This window comes from Helianthus annuus, chromosome 8 (assembly GCF_002127325.2).
Source record: "Helianthus annuus cultivar XRQ/B chromosome 8, HanXRQr2.0-SUNRISE, whole genome shotgun sequence".
Lineage (NCBI taxonomy): Eukaryota > Viridiplantae > Streptophyta > Magnoliopsida > Asterales > Asteraceae > Helianthus > Helianthus annuus.
This window is the reverse complement of record NC_035440.2, coordinates 4156826-4171810: the sequence shown is the minus strand read 5'-3', so window position 1 is coordinate 4171810 and position 14985 is coordinate 4156826. Positions and strand designations below refer to the sequence as shown.

Here is a 14985-nt window from a genome sequence, read left to right as displayed (position 1 = left end):
CACAAAAATACCCAGTTTGCCTCTTTCAACAAATTTCTCACCGAGTGTTTCGGTGCTCTTATAGTAAGGAGTCTTGTTACCAATAACCTCCGATGGTAACCGGTTTATGATGTATGTGGCGGTAAGAATGCATTCGCCCCAAAACCTTGTTGGTAAGTTGGACTCGAATCTTAAGGCCCGAGCCATCTCCAAAAGGTGTCGATGTCTCCGTTCCACCACGCCATTTTGTTGAGGTGTGTGTGGACACGTTGTTTCAAAGACAATTCCTTCCTTTGCATAAAAATTGAGCATGTGAGTGGATGTAAACTCTCCCCCATTGTCACATCGGATTCTTTTTATATTTTTTTTTTCAAATTGCACTTGTATCATCTTATGGAAAGCGATGAGACAAGTGCTTGCCTCGTACTTGTGTTTTAGCAAGAAGACCCACACAGCTCTACTAAAATCATCTACGATTGTCAAAAAATAGCTTGCTCGTGAAAGAGAAGGTGTGTGATACTTCCCCCATACATCACAATGTATTAGAACAAAGTAAGCATTGGTTTTAGTAATGCCGATAGGAAACAGTAATCTTGCAAACTTAGCCTTAACACAAGAATCACAAAAAAAAACATTTGGTTCAAATGGGCGTTTTTAAGAAAATCAACATGAGTAAGTTTAGAATTCAAAGCATGACCCAATCTATTGTGCCATGTATCAACCGTGGTAGCCATCGCCCTTCTTTGTTCTCCCGTCATCCCCATCTTGTATAGACCATTGTCGCAATCACCCACTCCGATCAACGTCCTTGTACTCAAATCCTGCATGATAAAAAAATCTGGAAAAAAAGGTTATAGCTCAGTTTACTAACAGATAAGAGATTGCATTTGAATTCGGGAACATGGAGAACATCCTTTATTTTCATGCCATCGGGTGATGTGAATTCTCCTCTTCCTCTTACGGCTATGGCATCACCGTTTGGTATGACAACCAGTGCTTCATAGTTTTTCTTTGTTTTATTCTCGAGCATAGATTCTTTACAAGTAATGTTTTCAGTGGCACCCGAATCAACAACCCACTTACGTCCAACCCATTTACCTTCATGGTTGATGTTACCTGCCATGTTAATGACCGACGTTTCTTCCTCTTTAGCGGTACTCATTTTGTCACCAAAGAGCTTCAAAATCTGTTGGTATTGTTCGTTGGTTAATCCTGGCATCTTGCTTGTTTCACCTTCGATACGAGCAACCCTTGATTTCTTTTCTTTCTTTCTTTTTTGGAGGGGGGGGGGGGTTGTTCTATGTAGGATCGTGTGTTTGCTCTGATACCATAACAATTTTATTATGGTAAAAGATGTGTTGAAAAATGAATGATTTGAAAGCTACAAACCACCTATCTATATATAGGCATACATAAGAAAAGGAAATAAGATAAAATGGTCAAAACAAGCTAGGGAGAAGGCATGGGCAATGGACAAGGGAAAATGGGTCAAAGAGAGGATTTGTAGGGATTGGGAGACAAGATGTAAATTAGCACATTTCCATCTATTAAAATATGTAAGGTTCTTTAAGAATGACTATCATGTACGTCTACTTGTCTTATTTACAAATAAACTATTTTTGTTATTTAACACGCGTATACACGAGAGTATATTATTGTAAGATGGATGACCATCAAAATTCTGATATACATAAAGTACATGATTTTGATGTTACCTCTGGAAATAGAACAATGCAACTATTTTGCTTATTTTTACAGCAACACAAATGTAACATTATTGACACTTTAAATGGCTTCATCCACTACTCAGCGGTTCAAGAGACAGCAGCAACAAAGACTTGCCAAACTGAATTATTCCAAAATTAAGAGTAAATTGATCAAGGACTATCTAATTGTAATTTGAAATACTTGATTAAATTAACACACTTTAGTAAACTGATATAAGCATAGACGGGCCTATCGATTTTTTTGCTCGTAGTGTTAATTTTACCGAAAATTTCTGTTTTTTTTTTTTTACTGTAAAATATTGGATTTTTTTAAGAATCCACACCCACCAAGTTTTTGTTCAAACTTCATCACTGAAGTTAGATCCTATAGTTTTTATTTTATTTGTAAAATGTATAATAATATTTTGACCGACACCTGAGATTTTTAAACACTGACCCCAAAGAATTTTAAAGTTATTAAGAAAAGTTTAAATTTATACATATTCAATTTGAAAAACAAAGTGAAACACAAAAAATGGTATATATGATTCAGTTACGTACTTTAGTTATACTTCCTAAATGGTAGAACTGAATTTGCTATTCAAAAGAAGGTTGCGACGCAGTTTGTTACCCATTTGTCTGTCATCCTTATGTAATTTTTCTATCGATTGAAATGGAACTAGAACACTTATGTAAAAAAAGTTATTGAATGGTGCATAACCTATTTTAGCTCTGAGTTTGATCTCTTAAAAAAACCAATTATAACTAGTTATGTTACGTGACCCAACTGGAAACAAACCCTGGTGAAAAAAAAATTCATAGGTCCGTCACTAGATATAAGACAGAAACATACCACGCCGTTAGCAGCGAAGAACAGCCGGAATCATAATAAGGGTCGTTGTTGTAAAAAGGTGGCGGTGGTTGCGGCCGGTTGAAGTAACCTTGGTACCCCATAGGACGTGGCGGCGGCGGAGGGCGTTGATGGTGGAGATGGACAGGTGGCGGTGGTGGCGGTGGGCCAAAGAGACGCGGGTCCGGAGGAGGCGGTGGCCCATACCCTACATATTAACAATATACACACACAAATATAATAACAACTTAAAAATAATAACAACTTAAGAATATATAATATAAATAAACATAAGGAAAATGAAATGAAGTGGTAATAGACGACTGCCTGGGGGTGGAGGATAATGTTCATGACGGTAGCTCATTGCTTTCAAAGGATTGGAATGAAATTGAATTTAAATTTAAACAAGAAAAAGAATAAAATATAATGGCATGTGAAGATATAGGCGGTGAATCAGGAAATAGCGGTCGACTGATTTTGTTTCTTACTCGAGTCGGTTCAGAATTCAGATAAACGATTTTTGAGTATGGGCTGGGCCGATCTGGGCTTCTTTAAATTTGTTCAACTTTGTCTAGGCAAGGCCCAAGAGACTAGAGAGTTTTGAGTTTTGTTTTTGTTAAGTATTTATATTTATTATTGAGTTGTTATTAGTTGAATGGGTTAGTATCAAATACAAAGTCTTTTAAAATAAGAAGTCGTAAGAAGGGTATCATACAGACTCCAATTGACCTCTTTCAAGCGGCTTTGGAACCATTTCATCAAACTCTACGATGTGAGATTTTAGATTGTTTTTAGAGGTTTAGCTTGTAGATTTTAGACTTTTTGTTTACACCAATGAGTCTTTTATTTATCATTGTGAAATTTTATATTTGTGTCATTGTATCTTTTTTGTGACTCATTGTGTCTTTTTTCTTTGACATCTTGTTATATTTTTCGGATTGTGTTATATTTTACTCGACATTGTGTTATATTTTGCGATCCATTTTGTCTTTTTACACTTTTTATTTTTATGAGTCTTTATAAAATAACTTTACCCTTAGTTCTATAGTGTGGCTTTATAATTTATTGGTTATAGATATTATAAACTTTGTAATAATTGCAATTTAGTTATTTGCGATTACTTTTTTTACAAGGAATTATTACTCATTGCATAACTAGTGAGAAAAATACGATTGATAGTTGGGTTATTCACAAGCTGGGTTTTGATTAGATACATGGTTAACTTGAAATCGAAACCATACGAGCCAGCCTAGCTCAGTTCAAAATCTCTCTATCAAGCTGAAATTCAACCCTGAACTTGGTTCCTCAACTAGAGCTAATTCATGGTCGTCGAGCCGACTCAACTAAAAAACTAAATACATATGAAACTATTGGAAGAAGAAACTGAGGTTTCTTGACAAAAAGAAGAAAAAATCATGGATTGTGAGGTGAATGGTGTTGGTTCAGTAGTGGTTGTGTCACATATGTAGCATTGATAACGGCTTTAGAATATGGGCATAGAAAAGAGAATTTAGTGATGCTGGGGATGGTAACGTAGCCAAATCACACAAGGTCATGGACAGTAAAAGTATAGATGTAGGGTTCATAAGAAATGTCGTGTATTAAATGATCGAATGAATGAAAAATTCTATAGTTTTATCGTTTTTGAGTGAGAGGCTTCGAGGGAAGACTCTATCTTGACAATTAAATTAACTCCTTCAAAAACGAGAGAACAATATTAGTTAGTATAAGGATTCGTATGTTAAACAAATAAATTTATCATTATGTAAAAGCATATTTCTAAGTGTTTACAATCTCCAATATTCAAATATCTATTTTAACAAATAACTATGGTAATTATATTTGATCTATATATATATATATATAGGGGATGGTTCAAATGAAAACCACTTTTATTGTGAAAACTCGAAAACTAACTAAAAAAGCCTAAAAAAACCTAAAAAACATACAAAATTTTTTTTTTTTTACAATTTTTTTTAGAAAAATCGCTACTTTTTATATATAGAAAAAAATTTTCAAAAAAAAAAAAAAAAAATTTTTTTGGTTGTACTGCACATGTGCACTAATACGGAAAGCCTAAACCACTTAACCCACCCCCCAAAAACCTAAACCCCCCACCACCCCCCCCCCCCCCCCAAAACCTAAATTCACCCTCCCACCAAAAGCCTAACCCCCCCCCCCAAAAAAAAAAAAAAACCTAAACCCCCCACCCCCACCCTCCCGAAAACCTAAAACTAAACCCTAAACATAAACCCGAAAAAAACCTAACCCCCCCCCACCCCCACCCCCCAAAAACCTAAACCCCCCTCCCCCCCACACCCAAAAACCTAATCCTAATCCTAAACCTCCAAAAAAACTAACCCTAAAAGCTAAACTAGAATCAAAAAACTAATTTTAAGCATGTAACGCACATTGTAGTACATGTTATATTGCACATGTGCACTACTATAATAATAGTATTGAAAACAAGACGACACCATATCTTTTTTTATGTCATAAAAAATATGCTTGAATATACTTGAATGAAAGATAAGAAAATTTGTGATCTTATGGTGCCATTTTTGTTTTAAAATGATAACGTATGGAGAAATGAGAAATGTTTGAAAAGTTATATATTTTTTGTTCCAATTTTACCCCTCCTTCATTAAAAGTCTTCCCTCCCTCCTTTTTAGTGGGTTTTAGTTAGTTTTCTAGTTTTCACAATAACTAGTGGTTTTCATTTGAACCTTCCCCTATATATATATATATATATATATATATATATATATATATTGGAGGGTTCAAATGAGAAGAATTTTTTTTAAGAAGAAAAAAGAAGAAGTTTCAACCAATAAGAATGATTTATTTTACCTCATTTAATATTTGCATTTAATTTTAATATAAGGGTATATTGGTAAACTTATATAAATCATTAATTTGTATTCTACCCCTTTAATAACTAACTAAATTAAATTTGTAACTCCTTTTTCAAAATATATACTTTTTTTTCAAATTAAAAAAACAACTTAATTTAAAGTATTGAATAAATTACTAGTTGTATAGGATAAATTACGAGTTGTGTAGGATATATTTCGAGACGTGTAGGATATATTTCGACTGTGTAGGACAAATTTTATAATGTGTAGGGTATATGTAGGAAAATTTTGATATGTGTAGATTTTGTAGATTATATGTAGGATAACTAATGATTAGTTGAGTAATTAATTAAAGAGAGAAAAATTAATGATATGAGTTATAAATGAAATAGTATTTTACTAATATGTCCTTTCTTCTTTTTCTTCTCACTTTATATTTCTTCTCAAATGAACCTTCCCATATATATATATATATATATATATATATACTAGTAGAAAACCCGCGCGATGCGGCGGGGGCTACAATTCACAACTCGATACTCATTTTTTGTTTGGTTATCAATCCCCTGATGATGATATATTATATAGTAGTCCTAATAAGACCGTGGGGTATGGTGGGGTGTAGGTTGGGGGCATGGTGCGACACGTAGAGTATGGGGCACCCAAGACCAAGAGCCAATTTTAAATGGGTATGGTGGGATGGGGCTGGGGTGGCGTGGCTAGTGCTCTTGGCCAATGAGGTTTCACCATGTCATGTGGGTAGCCCCGCCCAACGCCCGGGCTAAATCCCACGCCAATGGGGCCACGCTCAAACCTAAGCACACCCGGGGTGGTGACTTGGGCGTTTCTCTCCAACCTATGCCCCATACCCCATAGTCTAATGGGAATCACATGTGTGCCATGGCACCACATTTAGTTGGTATTGGTGTTGTTTATATTGTATCAATAAAATAAACATTTAACTCATTTCATTTATATAAAGTGAATTTGAATACATCAATGATTCCCCAAGTCATTCTGATTGGTAACCGTATGGTTTACTCATACAGCCATACTACATCCATTATTTGTTTTTAACTATTTTGCTTTAAGTGTACGAGATGTAGATAAAGTTGTTCAGCGGCCAACTCGAACCAAGTGAGGGTTTGCTCGAACTCGACTCATTTATAAGTTAAGCAGCTAGGCTTGGTTTAAGTTTACATGATCGAGCAAAAAGACAAGGCTCAAACTTGGTTTGATTTATTGCTAAGCAGCTCAGTTTGGCTTATTGCTTTGATTAATCACCAAAAAAAATTGCTCTAAATTTCCTTTTGCAGGAGTGTTTGATTTTTCATGCAATGGGCTAAATTACCAAAGAAAGAAATTAGCATATCTTATCCAAGCCTCTCCATTGCATTCCATTTATAAAAATAAAATCTTGATGCTTTTCTATTTTATATCCTATGCCTTTTATGTGGGATCATTATAAAATGCTATTGCATTGCTACATGTTATAATAGGGATGAGCAAATACCGTCCCGATCCCGCCTCACCACCTTCAATTGTTATCAATGTTACATCAAGGGTTGTACCAATAATTGAGAAAAGAGACGCTCTGGATGCGCTAAACTAAACTTAAACCTTAACTCGAAGCCTTCAGTTACAGTTTTAGTTTAGTCTTTATTTTTATAAATATTTTTTTTACTTGTTTGACAGAGTGACCCATTAAAACCAACCACATAATTACCATGCACAGTGTTAGACCAGGCAAAACGGGCAGTGTAGGGCGGGAAGCATGCCGAGTCAGGACGTGAGTGTTATATTTCTTACAATCAAACGCTAGAATTTTCGTCTCGGTACAAAGAAAATAGTAAAAATATGATATCTTCACCATATCACCATCTACTTCTAATTGTGAGTCCTCTTTAGCAATATTCCATGTGTTTCAAACGATGACAACAAATTCCTTCGAAATAACACCCACATCAAAGTAAATGAGATATGCATAAGAAATAGGACTCAGCGGAATTTGATTGGAACCTCACCGGAACCCTAGTCTAGGTCGCCGAAAGTTTGCTCTGCCAAAGTATCTCAGTAATCTTATGACACCAATCTGGCCAGCAACCACATGTTCAAATAGAACTTCACAAGTTGAAGAAGGCGGGAGGAATCATGCAGAGAGAAGAAACGATCTGGTAACAAAAGCCTCTCGCCTTATGGTTCCAGCAAGAATTTTCTACCACCTGCACGAATGTTAAAACATTAATAAGACCAATAAACAAAATTAAAAAAAAAAACAACCAGATTTGATTTGTTAAAATCATACATGTGGAAGAGATGTAACAGTCTGCTCGTTACTGCTTCACATGTGATTTTGAAAAACCCAAACGTAACTGGCACACACATTGCATACATCTACACACATACACGCACAACACAATCATCAAGTAGGTTAACCAAGACAATTTGAGGTGTTTCCTTTTATAAATATGTATGCATTAGCAGGTCTTAGGTGACCTTGAATATATAGCAAAAGAGACATACAATAAGATAAAAGTGTCTTCTACGTATTACACTATCAATATATATAATTTTCTAATTAGATAATAAGTGTAAATGTAGATTGAATAAAGATTGATGTACCAGCTGGTTGCTACCACTATGACGTTTATGGTATGTGGTCTAGGGTCTACTGCTAGTAGAAAAAAAAAACAACAAATATCATAACCAAACTATGATGTTTACAAAAGTAAAATCAAGAAGGCTGATAATAATTGTCAATCTGAGCAACAAACCGCATTTAATCACTTGAGTGTTAGCTGCTTGTACTTCTTTGAGAACCATTCCTTTAGAATAGACTTTCTTCTAGCAAATGTTGACTCAAAAACTCTCTAAAATACATCAATCAAGCATCAGTAGTTTAGCAAATAACATACAAGTGTCTCAAGCTTAGTTACATGTACCAAGATAAGAATCGAAGTAATTTTGGAACAGATTGCCAAAACCTGCGCTTCAAATAGTAATCTCAACCCCTAAACTCCATACTCCCAACCACAATAAAGAATAAAGTACAAAAACAGATTAATTCATAGCTTTAGCCCCTTTGCTTTATCAGGAACCAACGGTAGTCAAATATCTTTGCATCCAGATTCTCTCTTCAAATTAGGCCTTGATAGATCTTCAATAACATCTGTAACTTGAACATTCACTATATCATCAAATTAACTTGTAGATTCAAAAATTTGATAGATGATTTAGGGCTTGTGAAGAGTAAGGAGGTGGGGTCTGAGTAGAAGAGAAACTGAAGAGTTAAAGAATGTGTAGTTGCAAATTGCAACCACCATCTGTTTGTTCACTAATTGCATAATAGAAACATATACACGCAAAAAAAAAAAAAAAAAAAAAAAACAGATTTGTCCATTAACAATGTACACATACCAGAAATCTCGTAGAAAACCTAGTGGAATATGTTTATGGCGCTCGTTTTCACTGGTGGTTGCCAGAATACTTAATGTTGTTAGAACCCAAGCAACGCATGCTACCACCACTTGAACCATAGCCACCATTGCTACTTCTTGACGCAGAAGAACCGTTGCTGTAGAAAGAGGATGGAGTGGTGGTGGAAGAGAGAGCCTTGTCTCAGATTTGAGATTTGTGGAGCTCAAACCCTTTTCAAAATTCAAAACCCGAATCTCAATTTGATGGAGCCAAAAGTCCAGAGAGAGAAAGAGGGGGTTCAGGTATACACCCTTGATTTTAAAGGGGGTAGGGGGGTTTTGAGGGTTCAGATTAATCAAATTGAGTCATTATTCCATACTAGGATTGCGACCCGCCGCAATGCGGCGGGGATTCTTTAGTTATAACTAAGTCGATCTAGGACCTGCACGTTATGTTAAACCTGTCAAACGGGAAAAAAATAGACGATGGAAAACGTTCACCCACACACGCACGTTGCATCGTGTTAACTCGTAAAATTTAGAACGAAACGTAAATACGTTGAGCCAAAGAAACATGTTGCGATGTGTTAAGTCACAAAATTTAGAACCAAGCATAAAGCGAAAAATTTGCAGAAAATGAAAACTATAAATGATCAAAGTTGAAAGTAAAAAAAGTCATGAGCATAGATTGCAAAAGATAAAAAGTTTTGAGTTAAAAGTAAAAAAACAAATAGTTTTGGGTTAAAAGTAATTTATGTAATACTTTTGGGTGAGAAGTAAAAAAAATCATTTTTTATGGAAAACCCCCAAAGCCAACGTTACGACAACCATATGCATATCCATTTTTTCTTTGGAAAACCCCCAAAGCACACCTCGCGTTGCAGCGGGGCATAAAACGGTGCCAAATAGTACTAATGTCACACAACCATCATCGACCACCAACACTGACTCGACCTAGGATATGCGTGTTGCGACGAACCTGTCAAACATGGAAAAATAGAGGCAAAAATGTTGAACCACACATGCACGTTGCGTCGTATTAACTCGAAAAATTTAGAAATATACGTAAAACGAAAATTTGCGGAAGATGAAAAATATAAGTGACAAAAGTTGTGAAGTTAAATTGTAAATAATGAAAAGTTTTGGGTTAAAGTTAAAAAACAAATTATATAGGGTTAAAATTGAAAAAAGGTAAAAATCTTTGGGTTAAAAGTAAAAAAATAAGTTTTTTTTTTGGAAAATGTGCAAAGCACAATGTGCAACTTGTTATGCACATTGCTAATTTATAATATATAATATATAATTTAAAAATGTCTTTGATAGTTATAGAATATAACTAACTATATACTATTGTAGTTATTATGTATAGAAGTGGGAATGCCCGCGCGTTGCGGCGGGTGTCTCGACTAACATCAGATTAGTTATAACGTCTATTTTGAACCACAGCTCATTCCCAAAAATCACAGCTGAAGCCCACATGTTGATTAAAATGGCTACACAACTGAATTAACCTAAAAGTTGAATGAAATAATAAAACATCAAATTTGATACTCAAGAGCAACTAATCAATTCGGAAGAATAATAAATCTAACCGAAAAGATCCAGCGTCATATAACGAACCCGAACCGCCCCAGATGACCAGTTTTACACATCAAGCATCAACTTGAAAGATCTAGCATCGTATACCCGACCCGACCCAAATGACCAGTTGTACTCATCAAGCATCACCCAGAAATATCCGGCGTCATTTAACCAACCCATTAAGCATCAAACAGTCGATCTAGGCCCGTTTAGTACACACAATTTGCTAACAGAGGAATCCAAACATATAAAAAAAGATGCCAAAAAGAACATGCCTTCTTTAATCCTTTGTAAGGCTTCAACAGGTGGCTTTCGACCTGCCTTCTTCGATTTCTGTATAAGAAAACACAATTTTACTTCATATGAGTTTCTACATGTCGAATAAAAACGAGTTTTAAGATTATATTTCATACGTTAAGAGCAGGCTAACGAGTTGGAAAAATAAAATAAAACTCAAGCATTTTAAAATTAATAACTTACCTCAAACTTTTAATCTTTTTATCTTCCTGAGTTCACATAGAGTCGAGTACATCCTCACTTCTCTAAATCTTACATGTGCAAAAAAAATGTTGTTAAAATTCTGCTCCCCTCCCCTTGTAGCACCTACATGCAAGAATACAAAAACCTATTAGAAACAAGTAAACTATTATATACTATGAAGCACGGGGACGCCATTTTACGTCGGGTACCCGTCCCGGGGACGGAAACGGCTCGGGGACGGCTCCCAAACGTACCCGGATATTGGGGACTTCTACATATGCTTGGGGACGGCTCGGGTACTTCCCAAACAAAGTATCGAGGACGTTTCCTAAAATATTTAGGGTTTTAGCCCTTTTAACTTCCAAAATACGATTGGTCGGCCTTTTTAAATTACATATGCTCGGCCTTTTAACTTCCAACATTCACGTACATTGTATTATCAAGTAGCAACACAATTGGCGGTGAACAATGCAACTGGTTTGAAGTTGATGCTGCTGGTGTAAGCACTGGTCTGATGCCTGAACCAACCGGTGGGCCTTGGGGAGCAGTTGGAGTCGGTGCTGATGCATCAGGCGCCACCGGTTTGGACTCACGTGGGTCTGGCTCATGCAAGTCGTCTTGGCTCTTTTCAGATGGCGTTGGTGTTGCTGCCACGGAACCTGAAAACATTTAGGGTTTCAAAATCTTTGTAAAGTAATATGGTTTATATAAATTTATGGTTCGTACCGCTAGGGCTTGGTGGCAGGTCTGGAGAATCAGCGGCAGGTGGAAGAACTTTGAGCGGCGGCGGAGGAACGAATAATGCAGGACCTGTCATTAAGTCGGTTAACCGATCGGTTTTCGAGTTTCATGATTATGGTGTGACCTAATGATATTTGTCCATTTTTATAGTTTTTAATTTAACTATTTAGGAGGTTGAAAGCATTCGAGTATCAACCCGTTTGACCTGCTTGACACTTTTTATGAAGTTTTAATGTTACGATATAAAAAGTCGTAAACATTTGAATACGCGTTTGATGACTTGCGACCCGTTTGACCTGCCTGACACACTTTATTCGTTTCGTTTTCAAAATAGAGGCGCCTATTTTGGCTCATTTACCTAAAAACGGGTCAAAAGTCATCCAAATTTTTTTCAAAGGCTTTAAAACCTCCTGAATCACTTCAATTATCAAAACTGTATCACTATATTTAGCAATGTACTTTTACAGTCTTATTCTATTCATCATTTACTTATAAAACTATAAGAAAATGGACAAATATTCTTGACAGGCCAACCCAACTTGACTCTTTGGTATCCCGTACCACAAGTTACCCATTTAATCCGTTACGCAACCAACCAGACCCGTTCATCTACCCACTTTCTAGATAACACATTATACTAATCGACCCATTTTGAGCAAAACTTTACCTGCAGGAGGCAGAGGAACACCGGTAGCTGCAAACCAACCAAGTAAAAAAAGTGAGAATTTAATAAAAAATAACAAAACAAATGAAAGGAACTCTTGAAAACCATTACATTTGCATTGGAACGGTACGCTTTTCGAGTTGCACGCTTTAGGGAGTGTAATAGCCAACGGTTGGTTAATTGGGCTCGGTAGTGAAAACGGAACGTTTCCAGTAACGATAACACATGTGCAGTCCATGCTCGTAGTCATAAGGGATTCAACCCCTTTACAATAACTTGCGGTTGGTGATCCCCCGTTTGCGCTACTCCCCGTGATGTAATTCACACACGGGGTGAAGCTAGCAATCATTGACACCGTGCATGGAGTGCTAATCTGACCCGACACAGTGAAAACCGTAATCGCTAGGAATATTGTGGTTAACAAACCCGAAAAACGATCCATGATTGATGAAAATTGTGACAATCACATTTGGGTCTTGTAAATTTATAGGTTGATGGGTTGCAGCAGGAGTTGAACCACCTTGACTGGCTTGGTGAGTGGTTGGTTGATTTGTCTTGACTTGAGAACTGAAATATGCTGAGAATTATAGTCAAGTTAGGTAAAACTTTAAGCATATTAAGCTTGTTAACACACAGGTGTACGTAGCGAAGGAAAATGATGACGTGATACCCAAATTTCGAAATGTTTGGGACGGGTATTTTGGTATAGGAACGGATATAAGATTAGTTAAAAAAATCATGAATTTGGGATGAAGTTGGTATTAGGTAATACCCGCCAGATTACCAGAATCCGTTAGTCACATCAAAAATTTAAGATACGTATATTAACTAATACATCAAACATTCTTGAAAAGATAATAAATTATATGTCTAGTTGTTAGAAACATGAAATTATTAGAAATTACATAACAAGTTTAGTAGTGAAGATGCTACCTGAACAATGTAAATTGGAAAGGTTGTCGCAATGTAGCTTTTATAAGTGGAGCTTAATCCACCCTATTTACAGAAAATATATATACAAATTTCGTGTTCAAACACACAAAAATAAATATAATCTTGAACTAACAAAAATATGTTCATACCTATAAAGTTTGCCAGGCGTCCTTTTGGGGATGACATCATCATCACTTAGAACCCTTTTGCCAATAGGAGCAAACCCGCCAAAAATAACCCAAAATTCACTCGAATCTCCCTCGGCTTATAGTTTTCCAACGTCTAAAACGTTCAATAACATATAAATAACAATTAACACAAGAAAAAAAATAAAAACTACGCATATATTAGTATCAGTATCAATCGGAAAAAGCCAAACCCCCAACATTTCATGTCCCCTCATGATATTTATCCTTCAAGAACTGTATAACTTCCAAAGCCTTAGCCATTTCTTGAATATTTGAATTTGCTCCGTTAAATTGAAAGATCTTATCTTTAGTGTCCAAGACAAACACATCATCATGATTCAACACAGATTGAGAAAACAGGACCTTGTATAACTATAAATATAAAAATCAATTCTTTTATGCAAACATAAACATACACATAAATAATCTTATTCAAACATGTCCGGAAAAATTTGGACCTGTTTCGCTTCAATTCGCCACATATGAACAAAGTGAAATAGGATACATACCTTAAACGAGTAGTGGTACGCAAGCCTACTTCAATGAACTGAAGGTGTCCACAGTCAATTAAAATTAAATGACCAGATTAGATGCAACTCAAAACCCATTCAGTGTAATGCAATTTCACCTTAATCATGTTCGTTTCAGATTGAAACCAATATAGCAAACCATCCAATATCCAATATTTAACCATTATTTCTATGATGTAATTCTAATTTATCCTTGGTTAGGTTAAACAAATTGCAGAATTCGGAAGGTTCGGGGTAGCGACAGGGATGAAATCGGTAAAATTGGGTGTGTGGGTGGTTTTGTGTTGTCACAGGAGTAAGGACGATGGGTGTCTCGGAACATCGGTAGAGAGAGAAAGAAGAGACGGAGACATACCTGATGACGGCGACGTAGAAGGGTGGTGATTCAGGGCGGCGACCTGCCGGTGATGATGACTGTGTGCGGCAGAAGAGGTGTCCGACGGCGATTGGGGTTCAGGGTGGAGAAGGAGTACGGTAGTGGGTGACCGGCGACGGAGATGGGTCGTGTGAGTGGTGGCGACGACCGATGCTTGATGAGGGTGGGTGACCGGCGAAGTGGATGTGGTGTTTGGAGATGGAGGATGTCGTATAGATGAGAGGAAACTGGATTTGGGTATTAGGGTTCAGAACTGTGACGGCCTGGGAGCCACAGATTTGGAAGAGGAAGAGAGAATGAGCTCTAGAAGAAAAAATGATCGGTCTGTATGCAAGTTGGAAAGTCACAGGGGTTAAATACCAAGAATGCCCCTTTGCTGTCTTAAAATCTTGAGCTTTTGACGATTTTACCCTTACAAAACAAGCTTTCATTAGTTGTTCATGCTGCTTTAAAAGTTGGACACGATGTAAAATTACGTTTGTGTACGTCACTTCTCCTTTTTATAATAGTAATAGAGATATAAGTTTGCAAGTTTTTTATGCATAACCATTTGTATATTGTGCATTGTGAGTTTTTCAAAAAAAAAAGTTGATTTTTTTCTTTTTAACCAAAAAGTTTTTACCTTTTTCAACTTTAACCCTACATAATTTGTTTTTTAACTTTAACCCAAAACTTTTCATTATTTG

At 36.2% G+C, this 14985-nt stretch overlaps 2 protein-coding genes and 1 long non-coding RNA gene across 21 annotated transcripts; all 3 read right to left on the bottom strand.

Moving 5' to 3' along the window:
• Positions 1–1629: 1629 nt before the first annotated feature.
• Positions 1630–2999, bottom strand: LOC110870757 (cysteine-rich and transmembrane domain-containing protein 1). The gene is made up of 3 exons (XM_022119911.2): positions 2863–2999; positions 2539–2743; positions 1630–1825 (listed from the first exon to the last, which is right to left on the bottom strand). Exons 1-3 carry the CDS (start codon positions 2897–2899, stop codon positions 1786–1788), a joined length of 282 nt encoding a protein of 93 aa, XP_021975603.1. The 5' UTR covers positions 2900–2999; the 3' UTR covers positions 1630–1785.
• A 4128-nt stretch (positions 3000–7127) lies between these two features.
• LOC110871803 lies at positions 7128–9484 on the bottom strand. The gene is made up of 2 exons (XR_004864585.1): positions 7696–9484; positions 7128–7612 (listed from the first exon to the last, which is right to left on the bottom strand). It is a non-coding gene; the product is annotated as an uncharacterized LOC110871803 (long non-coding RNA).
• Positions 9485–10256: 772 nt separating this feature from the next.
• Positions 10257–14636, bottom strand: LOC110871804 (proline-rich receptor-like protein kinase PERK2). 19 transcript variants are annotated; one of them, XM_035976364.1, is made up of 11 exons: positions 14279–14632; positions 13903–13940; positions 13585–13765; positions 13355–13487; positions 13206–13268; positions 12384–12849; positions 12276–12302; positions 11594–11677; positions 11298–11526; positions 10868–10990; positions 10257–10720 (listed from the first exon to the last, which is right to left on the bottom strand). In XM_035976364.1, exons 6-10 carry the CDS (start codon positions 12712–12714, stop codon positions 10960–10962), a joined length of 702 nt encoding a protein of 233 aa, XP_035832257.1. In that variant the 5' UTR covers positions 12715–12849; positions 13206–13268; positions 13355–13487; positions 13585–13765; positions 13903–13940; positions 14279–14632; the 3' UTR covers positions 10257–10720; positions 10868–10959. The 19 variants fall into 19 exon arrangements, 16 of the variants coding, with proteins under 16 accessions (XP_035832257.1, XP_035832259.1, XP_035832254.1 ...); XM_035976366.1 differs by having other exon boundaries at positions 13585–13698; XM_035976361.1 differs by having other exon boundaries at positions 13585–13698; positions 13903–14632.
• Between the last annotated feature and the right edge of the window lie 349 nt (positions 14637–14985).